This window comes from Micropterus salmoides, unplaced genomic scaffold, assembly GCF_014851395.1.
Source record: "Micropterus salmoides isolate LMB-PRFRI ecotype aquatic unplaced genomic scaffold, ASM1485139v1 Ms_hic_scaffold_21, whole genome shotgun sequence".
Lineage (NCBI taxonomy): Eukaryota > Metazoa > Chordata > Actinopteri > Centrarchiformes > Centrarchidae > Micropterus > Micropterus salmoides.
The window spans coordinates 13,835,941-13,850,278 of NW_024041262.1; the positions used below are offsets into that span (position 1 = coordinate 13,835,941).

General features: G+C 40.5%; 2 protein-coding genes across 3 annotated transcripts in view; both read right to left on the bottom strand.

Annotated features, from left to right (window-relative positions):
• LOC119915483 (supervillin-like) overlaps positions 1–4,036 on the bottom strand; it is a 43,423-nt gene extending 39,387 nt beyond the window's left edge. The window contains exon 1 of the mRNA XM_038735022.1: positions 3,673–4,036. The gene's annotated coding sequence lies outside the window, so the exon portion shown is untranslated. The remainder of the gene's footprint in view (positions 1–3,672) is intronic.
• Positions 4,037–5,807: 1,771 nt separating this feature from the next.
• On the bottom strand, positions 5,808–11,931 carry LOC119915485 (glycylpeptide N-tetradecanoyltransferase 1-like). Of its 2 annotated transcripts, none has more exons than XM_038735024.1 (11): positions 11,693–11,931; positions 11,305–11,449; positions 10,527–10,645; positions 10,251–10,342; positions 8,867–8,983; positions 8,580–8,750; positions 7,912–8,023; positions 7,552–7,722; positions 7,253–7,420; positions 6,886–7,023; positions 5,808–6,030 (listed from the first exon to the last, which is right to left on the bottom strand). In XM_038735024.1, exons 1-11 carry the CDS (start codon positions 11,906–11,908, stop codon positions 6,007–6,009), a joined length of 1,473 nt encoding a protein of 490 aa, XP_038590952.1. In that variant the 5' UTR covers positions 11,909–11,931; the 3' UTR covers positions 5,808–6,006. The 2 variants fall into 2 exon arrangements, with proteins under 2 accessions (XP_038590952.1, XP_038590951.1); XM_038735023.1 differs by having other exon boundaries at positions 8,580–8,762.
• Positions 11,932–14,338: the final 2,407 nt, after the last annotated feature.

Sequence of the window (14,338 nt, forward strand, 5' to 3'; positions counted from 1 at the left end):
TCTATTAATACACAACTTATTGTTTTTACACTTCGTTTTTTTTACATTTTAAGCAAACAAGCTACATCATATTAATTACTGAGCTTCAGAGGTGCTGGTAGGTGGACTTGCAGTAGGTTACCTCTGGACAGACCCAGGCTAGCCGTTTCCCGGTTTTTAGTCTTTTTGCTGAGCGTACAAACATTAGAGTGGTATCAATCTTCTCATCTAACTCTTGGCAAGAAAGCGAAAAAGTGCATTTTCCAGTTAGTTAAAATTATGTTTTGTGATTGCTGTTGCAGGTGGCAGATGAAATGTCCCCTTTAAATGTGAAAAATCTACTAACCACTCTCATAAACATATATTCACATTGATTCAGCCTTAATCTCTGTGAGGCTAACATATGCCCCTGTAGCAGAAACATGTTTGAAATGTTAGTACAATATAGAGTATGATTTACTGACAATAAAACTAAGAATGAGCAGAATGAGAGCAGTATAATTTAAATACTCTCTGCAAACATGTCCCCTTTGTTCCCCTTTTTAGTTACCATTAACAGTGTTGCTGTGTTTAAACACAATGCTTTGACTGTATCCCTAAATATGGCTTACAAACACACATTTGTCTGTTTTATTAACAGATCTTTCATGGCAACATATGTCACTCACATGGAGACAAGGCCAATAAAACCCTGGTTGATATCGACAGAAAAAGTTGTCCATAAACTCACTCATTTTGAACGTGGATTCAAAACACTCTTTGATGTTTTATTCTAAAGGCTTTATTTCAAGTTGACGACGGTGTCAAATGAATGATCTGCTCTGGCAGTGAGCTAAAACAAAGTGAAATGAAGTATGGAGAGAGGCCTTGTGCTTCCCCAGCACATGGAAAATATTATGTCCACGCAAATCAAATGAAAGTCTGAGGTATAACCATATGTTTATGTGCCATGCAAATATTACACTAGTTAAAGACGTCATTGAAGTGGGCCATGGCTGTGCAGTTGCTGACCAAATACAGTTAGCGTCTTGGTGACAAAGCTGGAAGCGGTCCACTCTAACTGCTAGCTACGTTTATAAATATGTCTTAGTGGAGATTAGCCTGAGGGTAACCCCTAGCACTTTTCCCTATGGAGTTCCCATTGCTCACACTGTCATATCTCCTCTGCTTTATATAAATATTTGTACTTCTGAACTTCTTGGCTGTGCAGCATCAAACTCTTCCGAGAGCTTACGAGAGAGGATAGTCCGACCTAGAGAGACTAGAGACATTGGGTTGAGTGGGTGGATCTAGTGCCTGACTTTTTTGCAGCCATGTTTTGCAGTTCAGCTGTAGTATGTTACTTAACTGTTAAGTAACACTTGCAGGTGAAGTTTAAGACTGAAAACGCTCAATAAAGATTACATCTTGCATCACCATGTGTAACAACATGTACTATAATACATCAATGCTTCCTTACTTTGTGTAAAAATTCTCCATGGCTTATGTAGAGATAAGAGTCTTGTTATAAAATAAACTTATTACCCATTTAAATCTAATTTACAATGCTAATTTAACTACTTAATTACTTTTCCGCTAAACAACTCTGTGCGAGGTACATTCACTCAGTGCCCCAAACTAAATCTCACTCAACTTCATGATAGAAGGCTGGCAAAACAGTCACAGAGCTTACATAGTAAATGCCCATTGAGAGAGAATTAACTGATCTGAAGGTTAAGGACGAGATAAACTCCTCACAGAAGCCAAAAACAACAAGGCAATGCTTAAGTGCCAGTGTTTTAGGGTAAAGTCATTCAGTGCTGAAGGGAAAATGATATTTTACTGATTACTGATATTTTAAGTGATTGCTTTTTTGCCTAAGCTATTACTTCTTTATCTCAAACTGCTCTGAGCAATGATCATTCTAGGCCAAAGGGGATTTTCTTTTACACTCCTTGCACTTGCTTTCTTGTAATTCTAGTGTTGCAGGAATTGAAACTTGATCCACATTTGCACTCATTACAACTTGCTCTGAAGAAAAAACCCAATGAAAAACAAGTTGATGATGTTCCAGTGTCGAACAAAGACAAGTCTCTGCAGCAAGAGCTGCTCATCCACAGCGCGCTCCCCTCCAAAAAGTCCTCTCACAAGTGTTGGGTAACAAGATCTCTGCAGGGGCAACGCGACGCCAGGACGTCACCCCCATGCTGACATGAGCTGTTCAGGTGAATGATAATAACAACAACAACCACCCAACGTGTTCTGGTCCAAAGAAGAGGCAGATAAAGAGCAGCAGATTTATGCAGGTGGGAAAGAACTATAAAGCATGTCAAGAGCTCGGAAACATTCTGCTCCAGCTGCTCTGCGCAGGATGCATATTGCTCGGTGGCGACTGCTCCAAACACAACAATGGTAACACAAAGCAGCATGCTCTGTTATTAATGAGCTAAAGAGGAACACAAACATGTGCTATCCTGCTCAGTGCTTGACACACAGACACTAAGCACATCTTATCGGGGCATGCATCAGTTTTCTTCTTCTGTCTTGCTCAACTCCAGCTGGCTGAGGAAGGTCTTGGGAAACCTGTTGTGACACAGGCCAATGAGATACAGTAGATTGGGAAAATAACAGTCTGGCACGCCTCAAATACCATAGCCCTTGGATATGAGGCTGAATAAGTTTCATTCTGTTCACCATTTGAGAGAAAAGTTAACAGTCCATGTACTCTTGAAATGATTGACAGCACGTAGTTATAAGAAGTTATAGCTCTCTCTGTAAGATAAGTAATTAAGTGAAATCTTTGGGGGCCACACTTTTTACACATAACGTAATATCTCTCACATAAATTACATTTGGTACATAAACATTTGAATTCACAGCCTGGCGACATGTGATAAAGGCCAGGCAAAGTTAAAATTAAGGAAAATGAATGCTGAAAGAAATGCAGGCTACACCTGACCCAGATTGCAAGTATTTGCACAGCTCAGTTTGACACAGATAAAGGTGGCTTTGATTCCAAACTTTGATTCCTACTTAAGTAACCTAGTCTTTAGTGACCTTTTTCACCACAGCAGAGTATATAGTGTCATATATGTCATTTCAGCTTTGTTTTCACAGGTGGTTATGCAGAACACAGACCCAAATGCTCACTCCTCTATGTCACTGTTTGCAAAGACGCCGTCTAAGCTTGCCTGAACTAGTCTCTGCTGACCAATTTGCCAGGTCCAAAGCAAGAGAGGGGGGTGAAAGGATAAAACCAGCTCGCTTCCACTTGATATGTAACTTACATTCAGTAAGCATTAAGTGTTGCTCTCTTCATAGACAAAACGGTACAAATGGCTAATAACGTTACAGTTTTCCAAGCGCGAGGTTAAACAGTCCCCCCAGTGTCACCGTGAGAACTAACTTATGCTGATGATTAAGGAAGGAAACTAAACAGGCAAACGCTATAACAGCTGGTGAGACTGTGCCTATGACACAACACTACGCATCACATCCTTTGAACGTGACATTTTCTACCGAAATCTGACTGTTACAGACGAGCATTTCCTTAAACACCTATCAAGTACTTAACGTCGTTTAGAGGAAGCTTACAGTGTGTGCTAATGCCTCCAGTCATCCGGAGTAACAGCGCGTGTAAGTTTGTTACACTCTAACAACGTAACGTTACTCATTAAGTTACAACATTGCCAGCGCATACTGTACATAACATACCTGCAATCCGTTATGGAGATCTTCTCAAGCGTCCGCGGAGATATTACAGCGGGACCCCTGTAAGACAGACGTTCAAACTAAATACGACGAAACCGCAGTGCAGTTTTAACTGCACGTTCGCTGATGTTTTGGAAAGTTCCTGACGAAGCTAAGGTACACCACAGCACGTCACTGGTAATATTAGACGACACCGGCAAGAGCGAGTCCTTGACGACAATGAAAGGAAAAATAGAAATAAAGCGACACTTCTCTTTAGAAAACAGCCTGGCTTTCTGTACTCATCTTCCACAGAAACTGAGGGGAGACACGGCTCTGTCCTGCCCGTGCAGGGTGCAGAGGCGGTAGGCAATGAGAGCTACTGGCAGGTCCGGTAACTTTAAACTTAAAATGCATTCCCGCTTCTGATTGGCCCAAACTCAACCGGTGTTGCATTCACGTGTCTCTGGAAAACGCCCACTTCTCTGATTGTGGAGTCCTCGCTTATGACATGTTAAGTGTTTGAAAGAAGTGGAAAGTGGCAAGTTTTTTAGATATTTTAGATTTTTGTACTTACGTGAGCATTTGTTGTATGTGCTACTTTATACTTCTACCTACACCTCACAGGGAAACGTTGTAAAGCGTAGTTAAGTAGCCCACTACTTAACGGATAGGAATCTGGCAGGCATACTATATACAGAGTATATAGACCTGGATGACTGAGAATCTTCATAGACATATATACAGAGTGATTAAAGCGTTATTACCCATCCATCCACAACCGCTTATCCTGCGTACAGGGTCGCGGGGCTGGAGCCAATCCCAGCTGACATCGTGCGAAAGGCAGGGTATCGCAGGGCCACACATAAACAAACAACGATTCACGCTCATATTCACACCTAAGGAAATTTTAGGGTCATCTATTAACCTAGTCCGCATGTCTTTGGACGGTGGGAGGAAGCCGGAGAGAACCCACGCAGACACGGGGAGAACATGCAAACTATTACCCCTCTTTCATCTGATTAATTGAGAGGTACACAGAGGGTAAAACCATCAAATATTCACACAAAAAGATGAGGTAAATTTGTGCAGCGGAACAATGATTGTTTTCCCTTTTCCAGTCCCATGAATCATCATTACCATCATCACCCCATCACCTAAGATTTATCATTGAGGCTTTTGGAGAGGCCCAGATAGCAGGATTTAAAGTAGAAAGATTTGGCACATCAACGTAAATGCTTTAAAAGACTGAAAGAGGTTTATCATTGTAATATTGCTCTAACAGTTTCTGTAAACTTATAATTCATATATTTTAGATAGTACTGAGGGCATCATTTTCTTACACATCCAACAACCAAATACAAAGCAAGTGATGTCTGCATCTAGGGCCTATGTGGTTGTTCACAATACAAAGGCTCATGTTAAGGTTGCAGCACCCCCTGCTGCTCTTAGAAAATTTATGTACCTCGAATTTTATAGTATGCTGTCTTGCAATTAAGTAGTGTGCCTTGCAGTAGTAATCAATGGCTGAAACTGTATCCTTAATAGCATCTTATTATATCCTCATTAGCATCTTTTTTCTTCTTCAGCATTAAAGGTGATAAAAGGACAGAATGAAGTGTTTCGGTAAGATATGGAGATTCAAATTTGAGAGAGCAACATCACTGTTTGGCTTTTTTTCCATCAGTCTATACTGTAGCTTTGTTTATGAATCGTCTGTAAGGGGTTAAACCCTGTAGAAACACGCTTTTTTTCATTTTTCATAAACATAGTATCCATATCGTCTAGATGAGGCGTAACTTGATTTGATCATTTACGCCTGACATTATGCAGCTGCTGCATGCACACGGAAATTAATTGATGGGCATGTATTAGATGTGTTTCTGTGTTGTTACTTGTTTCAGTGAAAATGATTAATCATCTCGTCCTCCAATCAAATTTGTGTATTGGTGGCACTAATATTAAATGTCATGTCACCAGAGGTTGCTTGAATTGCCCGATGAAATACCCAGAGACTAATGCACATAATAGTATTATGGTGTACAGGGTGAATTTTATGAACTGCTTGAATTTGTTTACTCAATTTTCCTTCATGTCAGAAACAATCTATTCCTATCGCAGAAATGCTGAACCCAGCAAACTGACATCCAGATGATGAATATATTTACAAATGGAAGATTTATCTTTATTTCTTTCATTGATTTGTGAGTGTGTAGCCTATGTGTGTGTCTCTGTGTGTGTTTAACAGTTTGTCAGTTTATATTTTAAACCCAAATTGGTGCTGGTGATGCAGTTTGATGTCCTGCCAATCACTCCAGTCCTTTCATCTTCACCGCTATGTCTTCTTTCACTGGCAGGTTAGTTGGGTATCACCAAGCCCACCTGTAAAACATACACCCATTACTATGAATCACAGATGACTGGCAGCTATCAAATACACCAATCATGTGACGTTAAGAACGCATCTGATTCAAAAGCACTGCTGCACTTTGTATTTCTGGATTTTACCTGTGTTTAAGTTTTAGTAAAGGTCATAGTTTGCTGCTAATGTCAGAGTGATTTTTCAGCTGTAAAGAGATAAGTGCCACCTGCTTTATTGTGTGGCAATAAAAGGAAGTGGTTGAATATCATGAATCGAGATTAATCAGTGATTTTAATCTTTCTCTAAAACTGTTTTCAAACTTTATTCTTTATAGGATTTCTGTGTGAGTTTGGTAAGGTAGTCCTAGATATGTTATTTAGTTTTTCAAGAAATGCCCCTGCCACTTTGTTGCACTTCAACAAACTGCTTGAAGAACCAATAATTTAATATGTGTATTAGAATTATGCAATAAGAAGAGGAGAAAAGGCTCCATACGGCCTCATCTAGCTCCCTCCCCCTACGGGGGGACGATCCATCAGCTGCTCCACAAGCGAGCCTCTACGGAGACGAGTCCTCATCCTGAGTCTCAACCCCCGGATTCTCAGTAGCACGATACAACCCTGTCTCATCCACCTTCCCTCGACCCCTTTCAACCTTTCCCCCTCGACCCCTTTTCATCCCTTTCCCCTCAAACCCTCCCTAAACATGATCACATAAACCACCTCTAACTTGGCGCGGTCCTGTTAGTGAATTAAAACTTAAAAAAGCAAACAGCTGGCAGCAGAGAGGAATGGTGTGGAGGGCTTTGGGGTTTGAATGCACAGCATGACAGTGATGTTTGTCTTGGCAGGGGGAGTTCTTGCAATATTCAGCACCTTGTCTGGGCTCACATCAGGACACATCCAGTTGTACAGGTAATAATGAAGGCTCGTGTCACTGATGCTGAACTTGAGCTTCTCCAGGAAACTCTTGTTATCCATCACGTCGAGAGCAGAGAAGATGTCAAAACCTTTCTGTCAGTGAGGGAAAAAAGACCATTTATTTTGTCATAATACACAGTAAACCAACTGTACACCTATTAAAAAACTACTGATTTTAATAACACTTACAGTATATGGGTCATTTGACTGCATGTATATAGTTTGGAGGGAATGTCCAAAGTTAAATGCAGGTTTCTCTGTGACATCAAAGCTGAACTTGTGCACTTTTCAAATTAAGGCGATTATTGTTTGACACACTCACAGATTTAGCCAGGACCAACATGTCCTCCATGAGGTTGACTGGGTCAGTGGCAGTAGAGGCAATGTAAAGGAGATGAGCCGCTCTCAGGCCAGTGTGGACCGGGTGATTCAGCACCCTGGAGGAGACGCTGTAGAAACTCACCACGCCTGTCAGAGTCCCATCATCACTCTGTGTGTGAGGAGGGGGGGTTAATCAATTCTTAACTACTGCAGCATCACGCGAGCTAAAATCTTTCTCTTCCCTCTCCAAAGAAATTAGAAATAGAGACAGCTGAAAGTTGACAAATGGTAAGGTCTGACCTCCACAACATAGCTGTCAATCACATTCTCCCTCGGCAACAGCCAGTGCTCAACATCCTGCAAAGACAAGATGGGGCTGAGGTGAAACCTGCGGAGGTTCGCCTGGAGTAGAGACTGTATCCCCACGGTGTCTTCTTTAGTCATAGGGCGCAGACCTGATGTCTTTGTCACCTTGGTGATAGAGGAGGCAAGACATTTTCAGTATAAGGATGCCTGTTACCACAAATGTCTGATCATTAAAATCAGATTAAGTTGAAATATTTTGTGTTTTTTCAGCCACTTGTCAATTCTGCAATAAGCCAATGTCAGACTGTAATGGCACAAATGTTTTTTTTCCTCTAGGTGGCAGCACAAACTAACCTCAGGCAGACGGTTGAATTTCAGAGCTCTCTGCAGGTTCATCATGTTCTGTCTCAGCCCTGGGAAGCCCACCTCTGTCAGCTTTCGGGTATTCAGAGGACGGTGCCAGTACCTAAAATAATTAGTTTGTTTATTTGGTAGGGACTGAGGGAATATAAACATTGCTTCATAAGAGAAATACCAAAGATTTTATGTATGGGATAGCTAAGAGAAGCTAATTTGTAGCCCCCATTGTAACATACCAGTTTGGACGAAATGAATATATGTAGAATAAACACAAAGACTGCATGTTTGCTAATCAGTGAGACAGAGTGACACCCACAACCACATAGATACATGTCATGTTTTATTTAATTTAACTGTGTTAAGAACCTTGGTTTAATTATTTCTTTGTAACGTTAAATAATCCTGACTAACTAAGCACATTTACTAAAGTAAAATCTTTAAAAAAGTCTATGGGTATGACTTATTAAGCCAGTCTGCTTCATCAGGGCTGGGTGGGTGCGCTTTGATCAGATGTGACTGACAGTGGCCTGGCAGCACAGGCAAGCAACCCCACAGCTGTTAAGAAGCCGTGCTGAGAAACTATTTTTTCAGGGGCTGTAAAAGTGGAAATTGTGGCTTCCCTTTAAGTCAAGTGTGAAGCAACACTGTGTAGCAGCTACTACCTGCAGGAGCTTAGTGGCGTGGGCAGCACTATGCCAGCTGTGTAGACAGCCTGGTAGAGGCCCTGTTGGTTGACCCGTCTGGTGAGCTCTCGGATCAGAACTGGAGTCATCCGCTTGAGGCGCAGCTTCTTGTGAACACACAGGAATTTAACCTGAACCATCCGCTTCTCCCTGCAGAACACACTTTGAGCATTTGCTTTGAGACATTTACAGGAAAATTGCTACACTTTTGTTGGCATCAGATTTCACACAACACGTATCTTTGCACATGTTTATGAGCTACTCACGTCTCATATACGCGAACATCTGCAGGAACAGCAGCAATGAAGCCGACGAGCTTGTTATTGGTGTCTACTCGCACACCACAGTGCCACTGGGCCAGCCAGTTAGGAGGTTGTAAAGCCCTGAAGAGGAAAAGAATGACAGTGTCTGCAAAAAGACTCTGTGAATAAATGTAGGGGTAGTTCAATAAATCTGATCAAGGACAAGTTCCAATAAAAGAACTGTGCATTGGCTGAATGAATGCAGCAGCTTTCTTTAACTTCTGTCCCAGAGATCTGAGACTGTTCCTGGAATCTTAATGTTAATTATTCATTTTAAAGTAAATGTTATTATGTTTTGATGGAAGTGTTCCCTGAAGGTAGAGGTACCATTTATGCAGATCACAGTGGAAAAAGCCAGTAGTAAAGAGATTAGAGTAGCAAGCTTGTAACTGATAACGGCGTGTTGGTGGGTCAGGCTGGAAAGTCGAGTGGGAAAAATGATGCTGTCCTTTTGAGGCTCTCAACACCTTAATTCCTTTAGTATAACCCAGAGGCTAAAAGAAATATGTTGCAGTTTTACTGAGCAGTTTAATTAAATTATATAAGGAATAGTTTGACATTTTGGGAAATATGCTTATTCACTTTCTTGCAGTTGAGCTGGTTGAGAAGACTGATACCAACCTCATATCTGTGCATTAAAAAAAGGCTACAGCCAGCAGCTGGTTAGCTTAGCTTAGCACAAAGACTGTAAACAGGGGTAAAGAGCTACCCTGGCTATGTCCAGCACCTACCAGCACCGCTAAAGTTACTAAACAACATATTATGTCTTGTTCAGTACAAAAACTAAAGTGTAATAACTATAACTATTTGCCATTTGTGGAGGATATTTGCTGGACTCTTCCTTGGCTAGGCACAGTAACTTCCTGGAGTCTCTGCTAGTTGCCTGCCCACCTGTTTTTGGTAAAGCAATTCTAGATATGTAATTTAGTTTTTCAAGAAATGCCCCCGCCTCCTTGATGCACTTAAATGAACTGCTTGAATAATCAATGACTCGGTGTTTATCAGAATTCTCCAATGTGCGGTACACCGTAATAGCGAAATGACAAATGTATATCTTCCCTGAAATATATCAATACTGTATAAGGAGACAGTAAGTAAGTATTTCATTCATTACTAGACTTGACTTAGAACTTAAAATCTTGACTTCTGGTTGCCTGACAACAGCTCACTGCCAAGAAATAGTCACATAACCACCCATAAAATAAGCAAATTTCCCAAATGCTACTGCTTTAAGAAGATCACATCTCAGTCAGTATCCACTAATAAAAGGTTTAAAAAGAAAATTTTGCTCATATACACTCAAAATATAGCAATCAAAAGTGACTGAATGCAGCTGTTCGAAGCTTACCATTGCAGATACTCCAGAGAAAAGTCAAATCTGATGGTGTTGTCATCCTCTTCCATGTAGTTCTCATTTAGTAGAGTGCATAGCTCTCTCATCTAAGATGATAGATGGAAATGATAAATTTGCATCCATTTTTAATGAACTTCACACTAAGAAAAGATTGCCAACTGCAACTTTTACTCTAAAATACAGTAAAGCTCCTTACTTCTGAAAGACTGGAATTTGACAGGTTGCAGTTTCTAATGATGTACATACAGTAACTTACATACAGTTACTTACCACCATAGGGCTGCTCAGGTCCAGAGTGTCCCAGGAGAAACCTTGAGGCAGAGAGTAGGGCTCCTTTCGCACACTGGTTTCACCCTCTACTATTGGACCGTGAGTCACAATACTGTCACCTGAGGACAGAATAAAGATTAAACCATTTTTGTACCAAAATAAGGTATATAAAACTTGTTTATCAATATCGTAATTATAGTGAATGAGGTATATACTTGACTTTACTTGACTCATGACTTTTTAAAATGAATAGGGCTGCTCTATAATGTTTTTTTATAATGGCTTCAATAGGATTATAGGGCATCTTCTTACCATTTTGTATAAAAACATAACTGCACATGAAAGCTGAACAATGTAGGTTTCAAAATAATCAAAAGAAGAATCGTATGCAGTATTGGTGCAAAGTGAATCATAGGTGTTTCTTTATAGCTCAACATTGTGGTAAATAATGAAAAGATTGATCCACTCTAATGTTTGTTTGTTAAATATGATAGCTGGTGTGCTTACTGTGACTTAGCACAAAGACTGAAATCAGGGGAAACAGCTAGCCTGGCACTGTCCAAGGTAAAAAATAAAATAAAATGTTTGTGCTAAGCTAAGTTTACCGTCTGCTAGCTGTAGCCCAATATCTAAAGGACATATATGACATATGTGTGTTAATCTTATCATCATATTCTCCTGCAAATAAGCAAGTTTTGCTTTCAATGAAAGTTTGAGCCAATGTTTTGTTTTTAGAGTATTCTGGCATATAATTGCTGGAAGAGGAATGACTTCTTACCCAGTTTGGGGACAGGCTGTGTGTCCCAGAACTGGTATGTGTGTTTTTTGGCCTGCTGCAGGGTCTTTGGCAGATTTGGGCCCAAGGAGAAGAGGTGGAGGGCTCTCTGGATCTCCTGCTGCTTCTTCTCAGGAAGAGAGTCCAGCTAGGACAGGAAAAGACAAACAAGGACAAGTTATATAATCTTTCTCGAGAAGATTTGAGTTTCACACAGCAGCTCGATCCCTACAGTCAAAACCGATCATTTCAATAGAATTGATCATTTTCAATTCATGTGTGACATGCATACGATTCACCCATGGAAAAGTTTATGAGAGTTCACATTGTCACAAACACAAACCAGCACACATTCATCACTGCATGTGTGCGCTCACGCAAAGACACACACCACGGCAAATGGGTCCCTGGGTCCTTCTGGTCTCCAGGCATCGTCCTTCTTTTGCTTCTTTTTGCTCCTTTTGTGACTGCCACTCGCATCCTCTTCCAACTTCTTATTGCTAAAAGACATTTTCATGCACTGACGTTCCTGTATATTGTAAGGCTTAATTTTAATGATTGATTTTTTTACAGACTGAAAACACAGAGAACTGAAAAATACTGTCATACGAGTCCTTGAAGCGAAGGGTGAACTGGGGTGTTGTCTGACACATTTGTGGTTTTTCAGCTCTTATCTTGGCGAGCAGCAATGGGAGGGGAGTGACTGCCTCAGTTACCCAACCCAACTCCCACCCAGTCGATAGATAACTGAGAGCAATGCTTACAATTAAATATGACTTCTCACGGTCTTCATATGTCAGACAGCTGCTGCATAGAGCACTGCGGCAGATTAAAGGTTAGAACAGCTTGATCCATGAGCAGATTTAATTGGTTGAGGCTGTCTAATTGCAGAGTTCCCATAAAGTCTCCCATTTAAAATACAGCACTTTTCCCAGAGCTTTATAGTTCTTGTGGAATTGATGATCATTGTCCGTGTTCAGTATAGTTTACAGTCTGTTAACAACACAGCTCAGCACTTTATACGAGTTATGTATTTTTTGTCTTTGTTAAAGAGAGTTTTTTGGGAAGTTCTCATCCTAGATTTATATTTTATTTCAGTCTTTCATTTTATTGTAATAAATAAATAAATAAATAAAATCAAAAAGATAACTTCTGTATGTAGACCAGCAGCACCAGAGCTTTAGCCTGGCTGTATTAATTGTTTATTAAGCAGCTCTTTATTAATAAATAGGTAGTGGCTAGAATATTTTACAATTTTATGTCAGAATTTGATATATTATTTTGAAATTAGGGGGGAAGTTATTGCTTTTGCTTTTTCCTCAAGTCAATGAGAGGGTTCAAAAAAATATTAATAAAACTGGGAGGGCCTTGCTTTGTTTCAGCCCTCCTCCCCACCCCAGTCATTTTGTACAGTCCCTCAAACGGCAACAATAATGGGTATCTATGTCTGAGACGGTCTGTGCATTTCTGGCCTTAGTTCAGGCAGAGCAGCACACCCATGCCAGCCATCAGCTGATCTGTGTCGACCAACTCATACGATTGGCAGTTACATTCAAACAAGTTAGTTAGTTGGACCAAATGATCCATGCGCTCACGGCCTCTCCCTAAGGATCCTTCATGCCACTGCTGCCAATAATAATTATGACATCTCTTGAATTGTGCATTGAGTACATTGTCCTCTGTTTCCCCCCAAGGGAGGTTTACTGCTGTCCCTGTGGAGTCTGTTACATGGCTCCTTGGATTCATCTGGAGAGCGCGTCAGTCTTTTTATTTACATGGCTCAATACAACAAGTTACAAAATTGCCTCAAGGGGCTTTACAATCTGTACAGCATCCTCCTGACTGTTTTTCACCATAGATGATATAGAAATATACATGTAAAATGGATGCAGCCTGTCTGGAGCTATTTTTGTCTCTACTTTGTGCTTCTAATGTAGTATTATCCTGCAACTGATAAGCCAGTAGAGGAAGGACGTGTAAGTGGTAGAAATTGTGCAGTCCAATAATGGAAAATCTCATAAACAACTGATGATTTGACATCAAACAGGTAGAGTGCAAGGGTGGGCAGAGCAGCATGTTCCTCCTGAGGCTCAGGTGTTTCAACATAATGCAACATACTTCTATTAATTTTTCATGGTCAGTGCACTTTTCTTTCCAGTACAGTGCTAGGCAAGATGATCAGACTGGTGTCAACAGCTTACTGGAAGCAGCAGTAAGGCAAAGGATGAAGGCTAAATGACGTATCCAATTGAACAACACTCAACACGTCTCTAGTGAGCTGACGCGCCTTCCTGTACCTCTATGTTCAAGCACTGATTTTTGTTTTATTGTGTTGTAGCTGTGTGCCATTTCTGTTTTTTTTTGTGTGTTTTTTTTTATCTTTTTCATTTTGAAAAAGACTCCCACAAAGACCATTAAAATTTCATCTCATAACTGAGCCCTCTTGAGTTACTGAAGGAATCAGTCAAGTTCATTGTGATGCGGGAAAAATAATTCACCCATTTTGTTGAGACAGTAAATAATTAAATATGAATGTATTCATGATTTCAGTCCTCCCATGGTGATTACTGTCAGGCTCAGCAAACTTGATAGCAAATTTACTCTCTGGTCATGTCAGAGAAACTGACTGCTACTGTGATTAACACCACAAACATGTATATGTATAATGTATATACATGAAGGTAATATGATCACTCGTCATTTGGTAATTTTTCATCTTCGGTGAGCCCCTTGATGTCTCCTGCAGAATCTTTCACTTCTCTTGCCAAAACACACATTTACCATTTTGGACAGTGCAGGTAACCGCTGCTGAAGAATATGATTGGATCCACCCGGACATTTTTAGGTATTAATAATGTTTCCACATCCCCTAGAGCAGGGGACATTATGAACACATAATATAACACATACATGTTTTATGATCATCTGATGAGAGGCAGGCAATTCAAATGTCTTCACTGCCTGTGCCTCCTCTTTTTTGCATGAAGACAATGCATTGTGTTGTAAAGTTAGTTGCTGCACCTTGTTAAAAACCTCT

Bases quoted from the DNA above. Each gene is read 5' to 3' on its own strand.
- LOC119915485 (XM_038735023.1), bottom strand. From the start codon at position 11,908: ATGACAGTATTTTTCAGTTCTCTGTGTTTTCAGTCTGTAAAAAAATCA. The intron at 10,343-10,526 runs GTAAGTAACTGT...CTATCATCTTAG, and splicing joins ACCTGAGCAGCCCTATGGTG to ATGAGAGAGCTATGCACTCT. The intron at 8,024-8,579 runs GTAGTAGCTGCT...TAATTATTTTAG, and splicing joins ACGCCACTAAGCTCCTGCAG to GTACTGGCACCGTCCTCTGA.